The sequence below is a fragment of the Diorhabda carinulata genome, chromosome 6, assembly GCF_026250575.1.
Source record: "Diorhabda carinulata isolate Delta chromosome 6, icDioCari1.1, whole genome shotgun sequence".
NCBI lineage: Eukaryota > Metazoa > Arthropoda > Insecta > Coleoptera > Chrysomelidae > Diorhabda > Diorhabda carinulata.
Window position 1 is genome coordinate 17048681 of NC_079465.1, and position 19239 is coordinate 17067919.

Sequence of the window (19239 nt, forward strand, 5' to 3'; positions counted from 1 at the left end):
GTTTTCAACATTCTATGGATATTAATTTATTGAGAAGTCTTCGAATGAACACTAATTTGCAGGTTTTATTTGAAACTGAGCTTTAAATATTAACTAAGCTGATGGAACCGATGATATACGGGAAGTTGAGCTTACGTGAAATGGTAATGAGTCAACCATATGATTAGCAGAATTTTCCAGGAACGAAGTCGATATTTATGTAAAATTTACGTCACTACATTTTCAAAAACTGTACAGAGTGGAGAAAACCCTACCGCTACATCTAAATGGTTAAAATCGAACAAAGAATGTTAAGGCAAGTGTCCAGTATGTCTACTAAAGAAGATGTTTCGCAAAAGAGCACCTAATATGGAAATGAATCGGTTGTTTTTAAATCTGGATTGGAAGAAGACAGGAACTTGATGCAAAAATTGTCAAACAGAAATCAACAAACTTCCCCGCTAAAAGCTATATGAGGAAATCCGTAGTCTACTCACGAGAAGTTGTTGAAACTAATGCTTATCCTGAGACTCTCAAGCCATAGCTGAGTAATGATCATCACCTCAACATCATTGAAAAATTAGAGAAAAAATTCTAATGTGTACTACTTATTCAGCTCAAATTCAAACAAACACTTTACATATTTATAACAAAAAGGTTTATTATTTTCGGTTAATTCATTATATAATCCTAACGAATACCATTCGAGTAATCGAAAGTAATCGATTATTATTTTTCACTAGTAACTCGATTAAATCTTCAAAAAACCACTTAATCTATACACACGTCATTTTTTGTAAAAATTTCGAAGCTCTTCTGATATCGTATTATAACTGAAAATTTTGGTTAGGTTAGGTTTTTAATTTTCTACGAAAGTAGTTCAGATATAAATCGGAATTTTTGAATAAACACACGAAAAAGTTAGTGTCGTGGAAGTGGTGGCTGCACTGGTCTGTTAAAAAGCGTAGGGAATAACCGGGACCACGCAACCTCGCTTTTTAGTTTACTTATAAACGAGAAGGATGTGTCAGTGTCCTGTTGTGCTACGCATGATTACTCGTTTTGTGGTCAAAGATAATGAAAAATTACTCAAGCAATTAGGAGATGAGTGCCTTTCCAAGAATAAAGTGTACGAATTCCGCTTTCCGAAAAGGCCAAAAAAATGATAGGAAACTTGCCACATACTCCGCGTCTTAGAAAAAACGATGTAAAAGAGCTCATTTTGGGAGGACGACACAGTACTGTATGCTGAAGAATAGTGCATCAGCCCCAGTACTCAGCAAATAATTCATGAATGGCTCGGTTACCGTAAAATTGCAGCCAGGTGGGTGCAAAGAAAGACATCCACACTCTGGAAAGTTTGCGAATCTCCTGTAATGGTATGAAGAGGAAGGAGAAAATTTATTGCGTCAAATATTCATCATAGATGAGACTTGGCGACTCCACTATATTCCAGTAAACGCGAGTCTCTGGAGTGGAGGAAGAAAGACAAAGGCGCGTCAGTTAAAGCGATGTCATCGGGAAAGATGTTGTGTACCGTATTTAGGGACATAAGAGGAGTCATTGCCATTGATTTTCTCATCAAATAACGAATTGTTAACGAACAGTATTTTTTTATTGTTATAGTTTCCCAAGAAATAAAAAGGTACCGCAGGCATGTAAAAGTAATATGGACGTTGATGCCAAATAGAGAGCCCAAGAAATCCTTCAATTTATGATAAAATGAGAATTCAGTGAATCGTTACCCTGTATATCGCTTATACTTCAATACTTTTTGACCATTTGCATCTCGGTTGCATCATACGAGAGGAGTTTTTCAAAACTTAAACTGATTAAAAATCATCTTCGATCTACAAAGGGTTATAACGACTGGCTAATCTAGCTGTACTTTTAATAGAAAGAAAAATTTCAAAAGAAATCGATTTCACAGAAATTATTGAAGAGTTCAGTAAATTGAAGGCACGAAAACACATATAACACGCTTCAAAAAGTACTATCTTTTATTTATTTTATCTAATTTTCTTTTGTCGATTCTTATTTTATTTTCTTCACCCATATCCATTCCATATTGTAGGTATATATGCTTATAATTTAAGTCGAATTTAAATTTCACTTGCCAGATTTTAACGAAAAAACATAAGCACTTATTTATACATACAGGAATAAAAAGCTTGTAAAACTACATTTCTTAAAGCTGGGGTGCCTCATTCAGCTTTTCCACCCCGAGACTCTGTCGGGCTTAGTCCGCCACTAACTATAGTTTACTAATCTCCTATTTTTCAAAACTAGATAAGCAGATGTTAAATAATTTATTTCAAGAATAAACCAAAGAAGAATGATATATCACCTGCCGAATAAATAATTTCGATGAAGTTAACCGCGAAAAATTCGAACACAATCGCGAGTCGACCCAACCTTTCATGTCCTACTCTGAAATTAACGTCTGCGCTTTCCAAGTTCAACATACACGCCCAGAATATTATCGAACGGAACCGTATACGGTATTAATCGTTTGTATAAGTGGTCTACTGTGCATAACTGTCGAGAATTATTGGTCTTGATATACCCAAACAAAGGTTCAACGTTAATCACTTGCGTACATTCAGTATCGAGCGATCTCGCGGACACGCGGTACACGGAAATCTCAATACGCGAAATGACAGAACCGGTAAAAATAAAATTCTTCGAAATAGTGCAATGACAATATGAGTCAACCGAAGAAAGATTCGGGTGAGGGGTCCAAAAGGCCTCCTGATAGCCCGCAAAGCCCTTCGAGTAAAAAACTCAGAGACCGGGTTAGTTTTTTCGAAAAGGTGTGGACGGGCTCTGAATCGGGAACTTTGAAGGATGAAAGTGGTGTCGACGTGGAGGAATTAGAAAGGAAACTGCAAGAAGAAAGGGCTAGAAACGCTGGAGGTACACATTTAGAACAAGTGACTTTAAGACAAATTAAATCTCCAAGACATGTGGTGCAAATGAAGGAAATCGGCCCTGATGGCAGCTATAAGGCAAGATTTTGAGTTTTTATTAAATTAATTGAATTACGAAAATAAAGGATACAAAAAACAATGTTGTGGGAGTTTGCATAGAATTTTCAAAATGAAACAATTATTATTTTTATCGCTTGTTCATTTCTAGTTTTGGTAAGCAAAATTATTAATCAATTTCGTTAAAAAAATTCATTTGAATAAGATTATCAGACATATATTAATTTAATATGTTTTTATTTGTGGTTCAATTATCATTTTGTATTTTTATATTTGAAAAGTACTGAATTTCTACTTTAATATTCTCTATACTAACTGGTAGTCATACTATTTGTATATGAATATGATGACCATGATTCAAAAAAGAATAATATGTGCTCTTGATGGATTAACAGGAAAATTTCTCCCTTATCACATAAATATATTAGTTTTTAACAATTTACGTAGTTATTTTTGAATATATTAATGAGGCTATTACCATAATTTTTATTTAAAATGAACTCGTTATAATTAGATGTTATCTCCAAATAATTTGTCAGTTCAGTAATTACCAATTTATATTCAACTATTGTTTTTAATAAAATATAGTGTTGATTCTGTTAGTCAGGAATTTCTGTCTGTAGAAACATAGATTAAATTGTTCTATCGATCCTCAAACGACATTGTGATAAAGTCTTTTTATTTGGAATCAATAACTCTATGAGAAATGGACAATTTTAGACCAATGTGTGTAATGTATTGCGCATTTGCCGGTGTATTTTGGAAAGTATTGTAAATACTTATTCACCAGAAGATTTATGGAATATATGATGTGACAAAATTGATTTTTTCGACATAATTATTGGCGTAAAAAATGTCTAACCGAAAAGACAGCTGGACATAACTTTTTTTAATTTAACAAATGAATTATTCGTTGTGACAGTTAAATCGATTTCCTGTACTGAACAAATTAATAGTACAAATGTTAGTTGCTTGCTTTAGAGAACTCTTAATGAAGTTTTTTACTATAGAAAATTCAATTTTTCAGCCGACATCTTTGTTTTCTAACGCTAGTTCCTGCGATAAAGAATTATTAGTTATATTGGTCTGTTCTGTTGTACGGAGCCAAAGTCTGGTCACTGGAAACCACCACAACCAACAGAATATAAATGTGGTTACAATGACGTATACAGGACAGGGAAGTTACATCCCCAAAAGTGTCACAGCTCGGTCATGTCTTCAAAGGAAATCGATACTGTACTCTAAAACTTAAAGTGCAAGAGAAAAGAGAGGGTGGTAGGGACGTAGAAACAAGAACAAATCTCCTGGTTGAGGAACATACATTATAATTGCAAATTTCAGGGTAAATAGTCAACAAACTTGCCAGAGAAATGCCTAATACTCTAATTGCAACTTCTGAGTAATATGTTATTCTGAATATTAGGAATTCATATAAATTTGACGAATTGAGGAGATAGTATATCGGTTTGTCATCGATATTTTGTTTGAGAAATTGCGAACACTAATTCATGTCTCTGGAAAATACTTTATTCCGACCATTCACGAAGAATCGAAGAATAAATTTGCCAGAGAAAAAAATGCTGTACTGAGAAGAGACATGGCACCACAGTTTGATATTAACGCGTCATTCAGAGCTAAAAACTGTGATTAGAGCTCTTGGCTGATATTCGATCATGACTATTCAAAAAACAACATCTAATAATTTCGTCGAGGAAAGTTCGCTGCACTGAAAAAGGAAATAGTGAATCTGAATGTCATTGATAGCTTTTTTTTGAGAAACTACAAACTCTAATTGAGGTTTCTAGAAGGAATTAACCAGAAAATCACTGCTGCACTGAGAAAAGAAATGGCACAGCAGTTTGATAACTCTATTTGGAGCACCTGGGTAATATTTGATAATGACCATTCATGGAGCAACATCTTACAAAATTATCAAAGAAAATGTGCTGTACTGAAAAAGAAGATGGTGGATCTGTTTGTCAAAGAGACCAGACGCCTTTCGAGTTGCTAAAAACCGTAATTGGAGATTCAGGAGAATATTTTATTGTAACCATTCATAGAGAAACATATGCCAAAGAAAATCTGCTGCGTGGAGAAAGGGAAGACACCATAGCTTAACATTGAAGTGTCTCTGGACCTGCGTAAAACTATAATTGTGGATTTAGGAATGTATTTTATATACCAGAGAAAGTTGGTTGTACTGAGAAAGAGATTGATTCACATTGATCGCTTGCTTGAGGGCATTTCCAAAGTCTTTTCTAATGAAAATGGTGAAACTGTTTATTCATTTTGATTTTTTGGGAGAAATCAATGAAAAAAATTACCAGAGGTCTACTCTATTAAGAAAGTTTAAGTTTCTATTTTTACTAAATTAGTAGTTAATGATATACATGATAAAATTATTATGGGAAAGTACGGCAAGTTTTAAAAATTATCTACGATATTAGAGAACGTTAAATTCCCATTGTGGATCTATTAAGTGGTAATTACAGGTTTATGGTGAAGATATTAGTAGATTCAATTAATATCCATGAACAAAAATAAACAAGATAGGTAAAACTACAGATATATTGATTAATTTCCACTGTTACAATTGAAGGACTTAGTAAGCTTATCTACTAGTAATAGTTGACGTCATAGAGATCGATGACGTTACCAGGTAACTGAAACCAATATTAAATGGGACCTTATGGTAAGTGACACCTCGTTTGAATAATATTTAAATACTTTCAATCATATTAATTTTTTTAGTGTTACTTGCAATAAGGTCCCATTTAATATTGGTTTCAATTACTTGGTGACGTCATCGAACCCTATTACGTCACCTATTACGACAAGTACAGAGTTTTTAGAAGCAGTGCATATGAATTTGTACAATGCCAAAATAACAGAAAATTCACACTGTATTAAAAAAAAAAATGAAAGTGCTTCGCTGGCGTCATCACACAAGATCTGTTATTTAACTAAATATTAATTCATATTATTGCAGAAATAAATTCGGATATACAGAATGATTTACATATATATATTTATATATATATAAATATATAAATAAATAAATTCTTTCCCATATTTCTTTGAACGAATATGATATTCTGAACAATTGTATCCTTTATTTTCGCAGAAATAAAATTTGATAATTAAACAAAAAAAAAGATGTGTAAAAAGTTTTGGCTAGTGTCAGTATTTTTTTATTCTATATCGTTTATTGAATGAAATTTAAGAATAATATCTTTTTTAACTGGAACTGGAATTGAAGTTGTAACATTACTTATGAAAAAAATTTAATTTTAGAATTATGTATTACACTAAAATCCATTAATGCTTCACATTAATTGTGGAAATAGATGATTATCTTATCTTATCGAGGGAAATTTTTTTATATTGTAAAACTAACAATAAATACAATTTTTACTTGTATATCAAAATGTTTCGATCACTACAGAATTTTAAACGTTACCACGTACAAGGATCATATAGATACTATTGACGAGTGTCTTTTTTGCTATAATGTACTGATAGCCTAGACCCCCATGGGTTAATTCTACGAGGAAATATTGAAAAATTCTTAGCTTACTATGGAACCAAACAAAATTTCAATTTTTAAAATATTTTATTACTCAGAATATTCTCCACTTAATTGGATACATTTATTACAGCGAACCTGCAACGTCTCTAGGCCTTTCAAAAAAAAATGTTTCTTCTTGCTTTGCAAACCAGACTTCTATAGGTTTTATCACCTCCTCGTTGGAAGAAAATTTACGACGTCTTAAACTTTTTTTCAGTTGAGGAAAGAGATGATAGTCGGACGGAGCTAAATCTGGTGAATAAGGGGGGTTTTCTAGTAATTCAAACCCTACATCACGAATTTTTTTCATGGCAACATGAGATTTGTGTGCAGGGGCGTGGTCCTGCAAAAACAAAACACCTTTGGATAGCTTTCGCATCTTTTCTCTTTAATTTTTTCCCGTAGAGTGGTCAGTAATGTCGAATGGTCATCATTGGTCAATCAATCATGATTACTTTATGGCAATCCCAAAAAACTGAAGCAAGAACTTTTCCAGCAGATTTTTGGACACGGTTAGGTCTTGGAGAACCAGAGTGTCGCCATTCCATAGATTGTTGCTTTGTTTCTGGATTGTATAAATGTACCTAAGTCTCATCCATAGTAACAATTCGGCTTAAGAAGTCAAATCGAGCACAGATCGAACGCGATGCTTCTTCCCTTGCACGCTTTTGGTCAACATTCAAACATTTGGGGATCCATTTTACAGCAATTTTTTTCATATCCAAATTGACGTGAACTATATGATGAACGCGTTCATATGAAATATTCAATGCTTCAGATATCCGTTTTAAACCAATTCGACGGTCTGATAAAATCATGTCATGAACTGCATCGATATTTTCGGGGACTAACTCAGAAACTCGATCGCTCATCATCTTCAATGGAAAATTTACCTCTTTTGAAGCTTGCACTCCAATTTTTCACGGTCGCATACGAAGGACATTGATCACCAATGGTATTAAGCAAATCTTTGTAAATCTGCTTACTTCTTAACCCTTTTAAATACAGGTACTTGATGATTGCTCGATAATCCAATTTTTCAATTTTCACAATTTTGGTGGACACCTCTTCTCTTTTAAATTATTGCGTAACTCTGGTTTACTTTTTTGACGTCAAACTTTACACTGACACTTCTTCAATAAGTTATTGTTCGTTGCTATGGTAACGCAATATTTTGTTTATGCATGGAACTGGTCTAGGCTAACTAGATATCAATACACTCTATTAATTGTGAGTTTCCTGGAAAATCATGAATATTGATTGATTGATCTTATTATTTTACATAATTCATCGGCAAATGCCTACTCCCTAGGTCTTCAAATCAAACATCTCATGCGTGTAAATGTTGTATAGTAACGGAGTGATAGCCGATCCCTGAGGTAATCCTTACTTCCTATACTTCCCCTGGTCTTGATTGTCTTCCACTACAAGTATCTTTAACCCTTAAACTGGCAAGATATTAACCAATGACTTTTTTTCTTGTTTTCATGATCATGATTTCCTATCATTTAGACTTCAAGTAAGATGTCAGAAAAAAACTTTTTATTTTCAATTTTTGAACTATATGTTCCAATAAGGTATCATATATAATACCTTGCCGGCTTAGGGAGTACTGAGATTTATAGTTATTTAGGTAAAAACTTCTAGAATTTAGCTAAAATCACATCTTCTATTTCCTTTTTTTGGCATTTAGATAGTCTTTTCAATTTTTTTTCTTCAAACTACCATACAAAGATGACATCTCTTTGTCAGGTCAAAATAAATATGAATAATTTTTGCGCAAGCCATTAAATTATAATCTCAATATTCTACATTTTTTTTCGTTCTTATGCATCCTAGCCCTCTCGTCTATTAACAGATGTATACGGATTACTTTGGCCCTAAGCAGCGGTTTTCTTTACGATCTAGTACACATTTCTCTGTATTTTGTTTTTTCCAGGACCTCGTACAATACTGGGGCCCCGTAGAGGAGCATATAGTGTATTATGTTTATTAGCATCCTCCTCCTCTGCATTCCAGGGCCGCCAGCCTAACTTAACCTAATTTGAAGGAAATTTACCCAGATGCTAATGTGGGGCAACCCTTATTTAACGTATTTCGACGAAAATTTTTCATATACACTGTCCCTACCATCTATACAAAGAAGATAAATTTAATATAATATAAGTGATCTGTGGAGTATCCTCTAAAATAGGGCGCGGTTCTCGGTTCTATGAAAAGTTGTCAGTTTTCATAAATAAGTGGAGAATATAATTGGAACTATTTCTATAAGAGCAAAATTAAAAAAAAAAATGTTTTTTGTTTTTCTAGAATATAGTACAAAATTTTTCATAAATTTCTTCAAATTAATTTAGGTGACAGCACAGGCCAATCTTGTTTGCATTGCATTTATTTTTCACTCATTTGTTATTTTTCAAGTATAAATATTTCTATATATTACAGTAAATCATTATTTGACAACATTTTTGTAGCCTTAACGCGACAAGCAAAATCTTTTATCTAGACAGTTAAGCTAAGTCATTCCTTGTAAGATACTTCCTTTCAAAAGCATATGGAGGACTTGTAACCATGTAGGTGTAACAGGTTTTCTGCTCACCAGTGGTGTGTATGAACATGTTTATAGTTTTTCTTCTTTTTTTTCTAAATATAATATTGCTCACTAAGTGTAAAAACAGACAAAAAACCACAAGCTAATATCTACCACCACTTTTTTTCTGAGACGGAAAAAACGGTGATTTGATATTGAAAAATTTTATACTAATTTTGTAATTGGCTTTAAATATTGTGAAGTTAGTGGTTGTTTAGAAGTTATGTTCAATATTATAAAGTAGAAAACTGTATGATTCCGAATTTTCTTTGACTCTGAATTAGTAGTGGTTTTGATGTCAGCTTTATTTTGTATTATTGAGCATGGCAGATAGGAGATTCATTGCAAGGTAGAACTACAACGAACTCAAAGAGTCACCTTGGTATATTCCCCTACGATTAGGTATTTCGTCAGTACTGAGGGAGTTTGAACCGATTTGCAGATTTAAATTTGTTCGCTATCTTTTCATCGTTGTTGGAAGGAAGTTTATAATAGTTGGGTGGACTTTGTAAATCTGCAATACCTCCACAAGCCAGGTATGAGGTACACTAGGAAGAATGCTTTCTTGTAATCTACGAAAGCAGTGGTGTATATTCTAGTGATGTTTCTGTGCTTGTCGAAGTGTATAATTTGTTGTTTGCACCCTATGTGATCTCTTTGCAACCTTTCTGTTCCTTTGCTAAGATGATATTTTCCTCGTCGTGCCTCTAAATTGTGGTGATACAAGCTGTATCTTTTACAAAGTGGGAAAGCACGTGATAGGTCTGTTTTGAGTGGGTTTATTCGTCTAGGAGCTCTTTGGAAGCAAATAAGTGGAACCCAGTGCTAAAAATGCTGAGATATCTTCTGGGCTCTGTAGAAGATGAGAAAATTGCTTCGCTAATTCCCTGTGTACGCTCGAGAATTTCTTATACTAGAAATTCTGGATATTATCAATGCCCGGTGCTTTCCAGTTGTTAGTATTTTGGATTACGTCAGTAGTTTCTTTCAGTGTATAATCATCAACCTGCATCGGTACAATATTTAATCGCATATATTCAGCTACTATCCAGCCGGCGTTTCTCTTCTGGTTTTTGGTAGTTAACCACAATGAAGACCAAAAGTTTTCCAACTACTGTTTCGATGTTATATGTTAATTGGTGTTGTAATTGGGCATAGCTCCAAGTTTCCTCTGAAATACTTTTTTGTTTGCTTTGAAAAGTGTTATTATGTTATTTTTTTATTCTTATTATATAAATCTATTAGTTTTCTTTCAAGAACCTCACTTTCTTGTTGATTACTAATTTTTGTTGCATTGGAGTTTTGTTATTTATGATCTTGTTTATTATCTTTTATAACGACCAGTTGTGAATAAATTACCCTGTAGAGATGTATATTGGTTTTGGTTAGTACCAACCATGGCCATGTCAAAGGGTTTTTCAAAAACCTTTCCACGTCAAAAATATCTGAGTAAACAATGAAATATAGAAAAGTTTTCACTTTCATAAAAATCGACATTGAATAATCGGTTTTATTATTTTCAATTTTTTTTTTTGATATTTATAACAAAAACTGACTTGTACGAGGAAACCCGGACGTTACTGAATGATCTGTTATAATCTGTGGATCGCAGACGATGTTGCTAACTTTTTCTTTTTTTGTGCCGTTGCGGACGCACCCACTCCATAGTCGGTAGAATACTACACTGCTGTTATCGTCGAAGAACATTCAGATCAGTGAAAATAATCAGACAATGAAGATGGAAAGTTCTGATAAAATTCCGGTTAATTCTTTCTTTTCAAACATATACAGAGAGAGTCTGTAGTTTGCAACATACGTAACCCATCAGTAATTATTCCCAATGACAACTTATAGAATTTACCGGTTTCGAAATATCAATTGATTGTTGATTTTTTTTATAACTATTCTTATAGAGTGTGTAAAGTTGTACAATACTGCCAAATATCGTCATCAAATCATATCTAGAGATTTTAATTAACGCACTATTCACACTACTACTACACTAATACTCACAATTACACTATTTGACCCGCGTTTCGACAAACAAGTTATCGTCTTCAGGGACCGAAGGTAGTAAAACACAATTTTATTAAGAGATATACCTTTTTATAGCGTTTATAGCCTTTTCTTCCATATGAATGTTGATTCTTCTTCTTACAACGCCGTCACCTTACTAAATTTCCGAGCAATCTACGCAAGTCTTTCAGCCGTGAATTTTGTCTACAGCCGACCGTTTTCTTTCGATCTTTCCTTCTATTATCAGGCGGAGAATCCCATATCCCTCACCTCTCATTATATTTCCTAGGTACCGCAACTTTCTCTCCTTGATTGTCATGAGACCCATTTGCTGTAGGAACTCTATGTGTGTCAATTTTCTTCTCTGTGGCCCCATCCATGGTCCAACTTTCGTATCTGTACCCAGGTATCTTTGAGATGTTGATTATGATAGAGATAGTGAAACTGCATCATATGTATCTGAGGAAGCAAATGCAATATATAATATGTTATCAGCCAAATCAAAATTAGTATATATGAGAAAAAATATGACCAATTTTGTTAATGATACGACAAGAAACATGTATATATAATAAAGGTTTCCGAAAATGTGCTATTTTAAGGAAAAATCATAAAACCTCCAACGTTATGTTAAGGAAAATATTTATTTAAGGAAGTTTTCAGAATTGCTCCTGCTTATTAATAACAAAAGCACCAGATACCAAGGAGAAAAATCTATCATCTATCAGTTTTATCATTGGATATCAATAAATTTTAATAAATTTCTTTGATTTATTTCTTTTGATAAATTAATGCATCTAAATGTTTTTGATTTTTTGATTTTAGGTCTCTTTTGTTTTAAAATTAATTTTTTTTCGATCATTTTTAAGAGAAAGATAAATTTTGACGTTTCGACTTTATTTTAAGCCTTTATCAAAATATATCAAAAAAATTTATTCAAAGGTAACTGAAGAAATTTACTGTATAAGATATAATCAATTTCCGTGGCACCAGGATTTGGATATGACGTATTGTAAACCGACTCAAAATAAGTCGAAAATAAGAGATAAAATTTTTCGATATATGGCTTCGTTTTCGAGATATCGATATTTGAATTCGAAAAAACCTAACCTAACCTAACCCCACCGTAGTTTGAAAACATCAGGGGCATATTTCTACATTGAATTTTCGATGAATTTTTCAAATGATTGCTAAATATCTTTTTTATTTTATAAACAAGGTTAAACTATTCGTTGATTCATCATATATTATGTAATATTGATCACATAGTGATGAAAGTTTTATATAACTGCCCATCTCTCTTAAAAAATCTGTACTTTTTAATACATATTGAAATATTAGGGTTAATTAGGCAAAAATTAAATAAAAAACCTTTTGTTGGTTAAATTACATAACTTGTGTTGAATCTAAAGCGATAAAATCTTTATTCTCGAAGAAAATTAAATGCCATCTGTTGTATAAGACAAATATCTATATCTCGAAAAAGAAAAGCGATATCGAAATATTTTATTTCTAATTTTCGATTTATTTTTGCCTTATTTACCTAAATTCATTGACAGATTGCAGCGCCACGAACATCGTACTCTTCCATATACCATTCCACGAGAAGCTCTGGAAATGCAGGGGACAACATCACATCCATAAAATACCACAGTGGCTGAATATATCCATATATAGAAGATAGTTTCTATCAAAATATTGAATTGTCAGTCTTCTTCCAAACAAATTACAAATTGCGGAAGCAACTCTTTAAGAAATATCTAACCTTTCCGATAAGCAGCGACATGGACGTCTTAGGGAATTTATTTTGGAAGTAATTGTTCAGCCTTCACTTTCAATTATTATTCCAATAAAAAGTAAAAAAAGTCTTTTTGTCACAGCAAAGAAAAATTAACATTTACGCATGAATAGAAATGAAGAAAGTTTTTTCAAAGTTGTACAAAACCGTTTGGCAAAAAATATAATTCCGTTTTTTGTTATTATTAACGTCAATTTGAGTGTGAAAGCGGAACTATTGATGAAAACATAGAATTATATTAGATAATAACCATATCAACTCTGATTTGGTTTGAGCTATTAACTTTTCAATAATTTATGGTTGACTTGGTTTATCATAACAACAATACCCGTCAATATTGACGGGTATTTCTTTTCTTCATCTTCTTCTGCTATCCATTAATATATGGATTGCTCCTGACCAATTTATTTTGTCTCTAATGGTATGAATTAATTCTGATGTGGTTCTTATCCCAGTGCAATTTTTGATATTGTGGAGCTATTCCTCTCTATGCCCAATCCCCTTCTTCCCTCTATATTTCTTTCCATTGAGAGCTGAAGCAAATCGTAACTCTCGCTCTGTATCACATGTCCTGGTTTTTATACTTTTTATCGTGTTCAGCAATTCACGTTCTCTTTCTATTCTCCTCAGAATTTCTTCATTGGTTTTTCTTGCCGTCCATGAAACTCTTGAAATTTTTCGGTAGATCCACATCTCAAATGCCTCCAATCTGTTCATGTTGAATCATCCAATCTGTTGAAATTGATTCTCATGAGCCAACTGTGTACTCCAACTATGTCCAGAAGCCTTTGGAGTTCATTAATGTTGTCTGCCATATCGTATATTGTTGATCCATATGCCATTTGCTTTGATTCCTAATTATTGACCGTCGAGGGCTTCTTGAAAGAGGTTTTCCGACTAAAGATTAAACAGGAGTAGGGAGAAGACACATGTTTGCCTAACACCTCTAAGGAATTTTTGGGCCTTCGAAATTTCGTTGTCAACTCTAACTGCAACTGATTGGTTCCATTACAAATTTCAATACGTCTTATATCTTTCTGGTATATGTCGCCTCACTGTTTGAACGATTTCCAGGTTTAGCATTCTATCAAAAGCTTTTTCGTTATTTATAAAACATATAATTACTTTTTTTTTGGTCGTAGCAGTTTTGAACCAGTACTTGGACCGCAATTCTTTCTCTCGCACCGTATTTCTCATTGCGAGAGAAATTTTCCGTTCTGAACGTATGGAAGCCATCAGAAAACTTGTAGTATTTATCTGTAAAAAAAGTTCTGCGACAGTTGGAACAAACTTCGGTTTTTATGAAAATTTCACTCGATATTGATGTGTAAATCATAATATGTCATAGATCCATGACAAGTTTCTCAAATATGAATTTATGAACGTATGTAATATCATCTTGCTTTAACTAATATGCAAAATTTTTAATCGACTTGATCGCTCAGTTTGTGAAAAAATCTAGCCAATCATGAATTTTAATTCAAAATTTTATTTTTAAAAACTTTATTCCCAAAGAAACAAGGTATAATTTTACGAAAAATATTGAATGAACTCATTTAATTTTAACGATTGAACAAAATTCATTCGATGAATGAATTAACAAAAACTCATTAAAATGATAGTCATATTAAAATGAATGCTGATTAAGTATTTATGAAATAGCATCGTTGTTTCTGACAGAAAAAACGTCTCAAAAATCAATAAGCGAGGTTTTAAAATGTATCTTTTTTTCAATTCAACTATAAATTATTTACGCTTAGTTTGGCCTAATTATTTCGTTACTAATTAATAGGGACATTTTCAATTTAAATTTCACTATTTCATTGTAATATTTCACAGGCTTTTTCACTTATCTTAATGATCCACAATAATTATCTTTCAATTTTTCAATAAATTTGATGTATTTCAATAATTACTATTCATATTAATATTATTATTAATTGACAAATTATTACCATCTACTAATATAATATATTTTGTCATAATAATTATCAATAGATTGGGGAAAGATTGTATAAATTTATAATTTTGTCAAAATAATTTTTAATATTACAAAATAATCTACAAAGGAACATCGTATTTACAATGACTAACTTTTTCAAAAGGTTTTATCGACTAGAGAAGGTACAAAAAATTATCATGTTATTTATAAATAATGAAGGCATAAATTGATCACATTGTTTTTCGTGGGCTTAGCCCCCTCACTCGTGCATTTTAAGTAGAAGTATAAGCATTAATTTAATGATAAAAACTCACATACCTACAATAAGGAATAGTTAAGACAATTAAAAAAAAATATATAAAATATTATAATAAATAAATAAAATAAAGTGAAAAGATAAGTTAGATAATGGCTTAGGTATACATTGGAGTAAAAAGCTATAAGTTCTACTTATGGGGAAGATAATCATAAAAAGAATGGACGGCAGCTGGGTTAACAGCCTTCAACTGCTGCAAATGATATTCTTCAAGGCTAATGCTAATTGGTTCATCATTCGATGGAATAAATGAATTTAAAAATGGAATTCATACATTAGGGGAATCAAAAAGAAAAATAATCATAGATGAAGAAGAAATTCGAACAACTTGGTATATGTATATCAAAGAACTGTATAATGACTCTAGATCATAAGAACAAATGCCATTTGATGAAGGTGAAGGACCAGAAATACTAAAGTCAGAAGTGATACATGCTACAAAGTTGGCAAAAAACAAGAAAGCTGTTGGAACTAACAACATTCCAACAGAGTTGCTAAAGGTTATAAATAAAGAACACATAGTGATATTAGTCAAACTCTTCAATCATGTTTATTCAACCGCTGAAATTCCAGAAGACTGGTTAAAATCTGAATTCATAACTTTGCCGAAAAAACAAAGTCCAAAGCACTGTAGTGACTATAGACTGATAAGTCTTATGAGTCACAGTATAAAAATATTCTTAAGAATCATCCACGCTAGAATCAGCAATAAGTGCGAAGAAGATAAATTCGGCTTCAGAGATGTATTTGCAGTCTTTATCGATTACAAAAAGGTAATTCGATCGAGTTCAACACGACAATTTAATAGATATATTAAGGGAAAAAGGAGTTGATAGTTCCGACATAAGAATGAAAAAGTATATTGGCACCAAAGAACGCGCGTTCGAATCAACGGAAATTCGACAGAAGAATGCAAAATGTTAAGAGGAGTCAGGCAAGGCTGCATAATCTTACCACTTCTGTTTAATTTGTATTCAGATAAGATCTTTTAAGAAAGCTAGACACAACTTATCATATATCATATGGACTAAAAATTAACCGTAAACTTATAAATACAATCAGATACGCAGACGATACAGTTGTGTGCGTGACAACTTGAATGGACTGCAATGCTTTTTAAACACCATCGACAGAGTGGGAAGAGAGAAGAGTCTAAACATATTTAATATATGGTATTTAGTCGCTTGACGTACCATGACACGCAGATAATTTAAAATTTTAACTCCGGAAACGGATGATTAAATGTTAAATATGGTAAGTTCCCTTATATGGTGTCGAAGCATGGACCACTAATGGTTTAGATGCTTTTGAAAAGTGGTTATATGGATGCATGCTATGCAAACAAACAATGCAGTCCTTAACAGAGCAAATGCGGTTCGTGAGTTGGTGGTTAACATTAAATGCAGGAAAATAGCTTATTTGGAACACATAATGCGTGGTACCCGATTTAGTATAAGTTGGAGGTCGTATAGGAATTGGAAGGAAACAAGTCTCTTGGTTGAAGAATATTAGAGAATGGACTGGGATAAGAGAAGCGGGACAGTTATTTAGACTAGCTCAAAATAGAGAGAGTTTTGCCATGCTGATCGCCAACGTCAAGGGGACTTGTTACGGCAGCTAAGAAGAAGAAGCAATGGAACATCTTTTTTTGGGAGGTCCACAAATTCGTCGTCAAAGTCAAACTTGAAAACTTTATTACTAAACTTTGATTTTAGAGTCTGCTTTTGATGTTATTGGCAGTTGGTACTCCAGCTTAGGTTCTTGGTTTAATTTCTTTGCGCAGTTGGGTTACAAACATGAAAAATGTATTTTTTTCGAGTTATGCCACTTCTCGTGAACAACGACGATATAATCTTTTTACGTGTTAATTTTTAAAGTCGTCTGGATGTTTCTAGATGTAACTGGCCTAAATACTGGCCTAATAAAGCAATATCCCGCCTGTCTCGGTATTCTTAATTACATTTATAATATTAATTCATATATTTAAACATTGCAAACAATCATATTTGTTAACGAATCTATACAATATGATAAGCTGTATCAAAATACTGTTATACTGATTAAATCATCGTTACTCTTAATCTCCCTTATTAGTAAAACTCGAGGTAAACGATAATAATAGTGTTTGCAACGTTTCTAAAAACGTATTTCAATATTCAAGGTTACCAATATATACAAGAGGTGCAATTATAAATTTGATTGATTACAGAACAAAATATACCGACCCGAGTTCGAATTTTTTTAAACAAAGCATCGAATTATTTTCGATAGATGTCTCATATCATCTTAAAATAAATTTGACAGAAAGCTCGGTTCTAATACTCATATGGAGGAAACTGTTTTCCCAGTTGGGAGAAGATGGAAACAAAAACATTTGAAAAAACCGAGAAAAAGTTTTCTTGAAAATTGTCCCGGTTCTTGAAGCAATTCTTTGTATCTAAAAGTGATCATAAGAGGGACATTCTGGCAGTACTGCATTTTTTATACCACAATTCTTTAATAGTATGATTTTTACTGCAGTTGAAACGCAGCTATCATAAAGTTAATTGTGGTATATAGAATTTGTCATCAAAATATTAATTTTTCAAGAGAATATGCACTATAATTTCTAGGTCAGTGACGTTTGAAAAATGACGTAGTGTGATTCATCTGCTTCCAACTAAGAAAAGAGCATAGCTTCACCATTTACAGTTGCTTCGTAAAGAAAGAAAGGTTCATGAATTTCCCAACAGGATTTTCCATATCCTAACAATGAATATAGGGTTTAGTGTTCATTAATATGAAAGGTCGATTTACAATTCACTCAATCCGTGATTTGCTAGTTTTAGATCTTCTAAACTTTTTTCACTTTCTTTCTCTTCTTATCTTTCTCTTCTCTAATCGACATGGACGTTATTGTGAACGTTTTCGTCATGATCTTACAGGTATTGAAACCGAAACCCATTTCTATATAGCGGCTTGATTTTCTTATTGCCTGTATTCTAAGTCTTTGAAATAGCCATGGCGCCACGTAACAGCATGGGGTTGGGTATAGATGAAAATTTTTACATAAAGCATATATCCTAAAATCGGCGAATGTCTTATAAAGTGTCACCTGTGCTATAATTAAATTATTTCGGGTTTTTTATATTTACTACAATCCATTTGCAGTTGAAAATTTTTTTTTTGCCCTTCAATATCCAAACTATAGTGTCTTTCTGAAGGTTAGACAGCAATGTATCTCGGAAGAATCAAGGCGGAAACTGGAACATCAACTGGAACAACAACAGCATTAAATTTTTCATTCACTGATAAATAAAAGAATAAAACAAATTGTACACATTCATACATGTTTCTAAATTGTCTTGATTTTAGGTATCTTCTGATTTAAAATTTAAAATTTTTTTAATAACAGAAAATAATTTGATATTTCGAACTGTTGACAAAATTTGTATATTTGTATTCATCAATAGATCACCTGCATCTTAAATACTAAAATAAAATCAAAATAGAAATCTGTTTTAATATAAAAAAACTACTTTCCACATTTCAAAAATATGTAGCAACCAACTATCCAATTATTTGTAATTGCATTGGAATTTATAAAATAGAATTAAAAATTTTACTTAAACCATTTAGGTCTTGTTCATCATTTATAGCTTTCTCGTTCTTTTGAAAGTGAACCATTTCTAGAAATTCTTTTTTTCGTGTATTAGATTCGATTCCAGGAATTTTTGAATCTTTAGAATTGAATTTATGTATTTTCAAAATACTAAGATGTCTGCCCTATGTAGACAGCGTCACAATCAGTACAAGATACATGATATATAATATTACTTCTTTTTTTGTTAACATCGTTGAATCTGTAGAATTGTTAGGGCTTGTTTACATATTGCCGCCTTCTCTAAAAAGTTAAGTTCCTCCTGTTTTGCGCTAATATCAGTTTCCAAAGAAGCACCTCTTTAACAATCTATCATACCCTTATTGAATCGCATCTCAGATATGCCCTTCCCTTCTGGGGTACGTGTGGTGCGACTCAGTTTGAGCGAATCTTCAAACTACAAAAT

General features: G+C 32.4%; 1 protein-coding gene across 5 annotated transcripts in view; it reads left to right on the forward strand.

Annotated features, from left to right (window-relative positions):
- The first annotated feature begins 2567 nt into the window (after positions 1 to 2567).
- Positions 2568 to 19239, forward strand: part of LOC130895715 (muscle-specific protein 300 kDa) — a 205197-nt gene continuing 188525 nt past the window's right edge. For all 5 annotated transcript variants that reach the window (XM_057803203.1, XM_057803205.1, XM_057803204.1 and 2 more), the window contains exon 1: positions 2568 to 2987. In XM_057803203.1, coding sequence (XP_057659186.1) covers positions 2685 to 2987 — 303 coding nt within the window. In that variant the 5' untranslated portion in view covers positions 2568 to 2684. The remainder of the gene's footprint in view (positions 2988 to 19239) is intronic.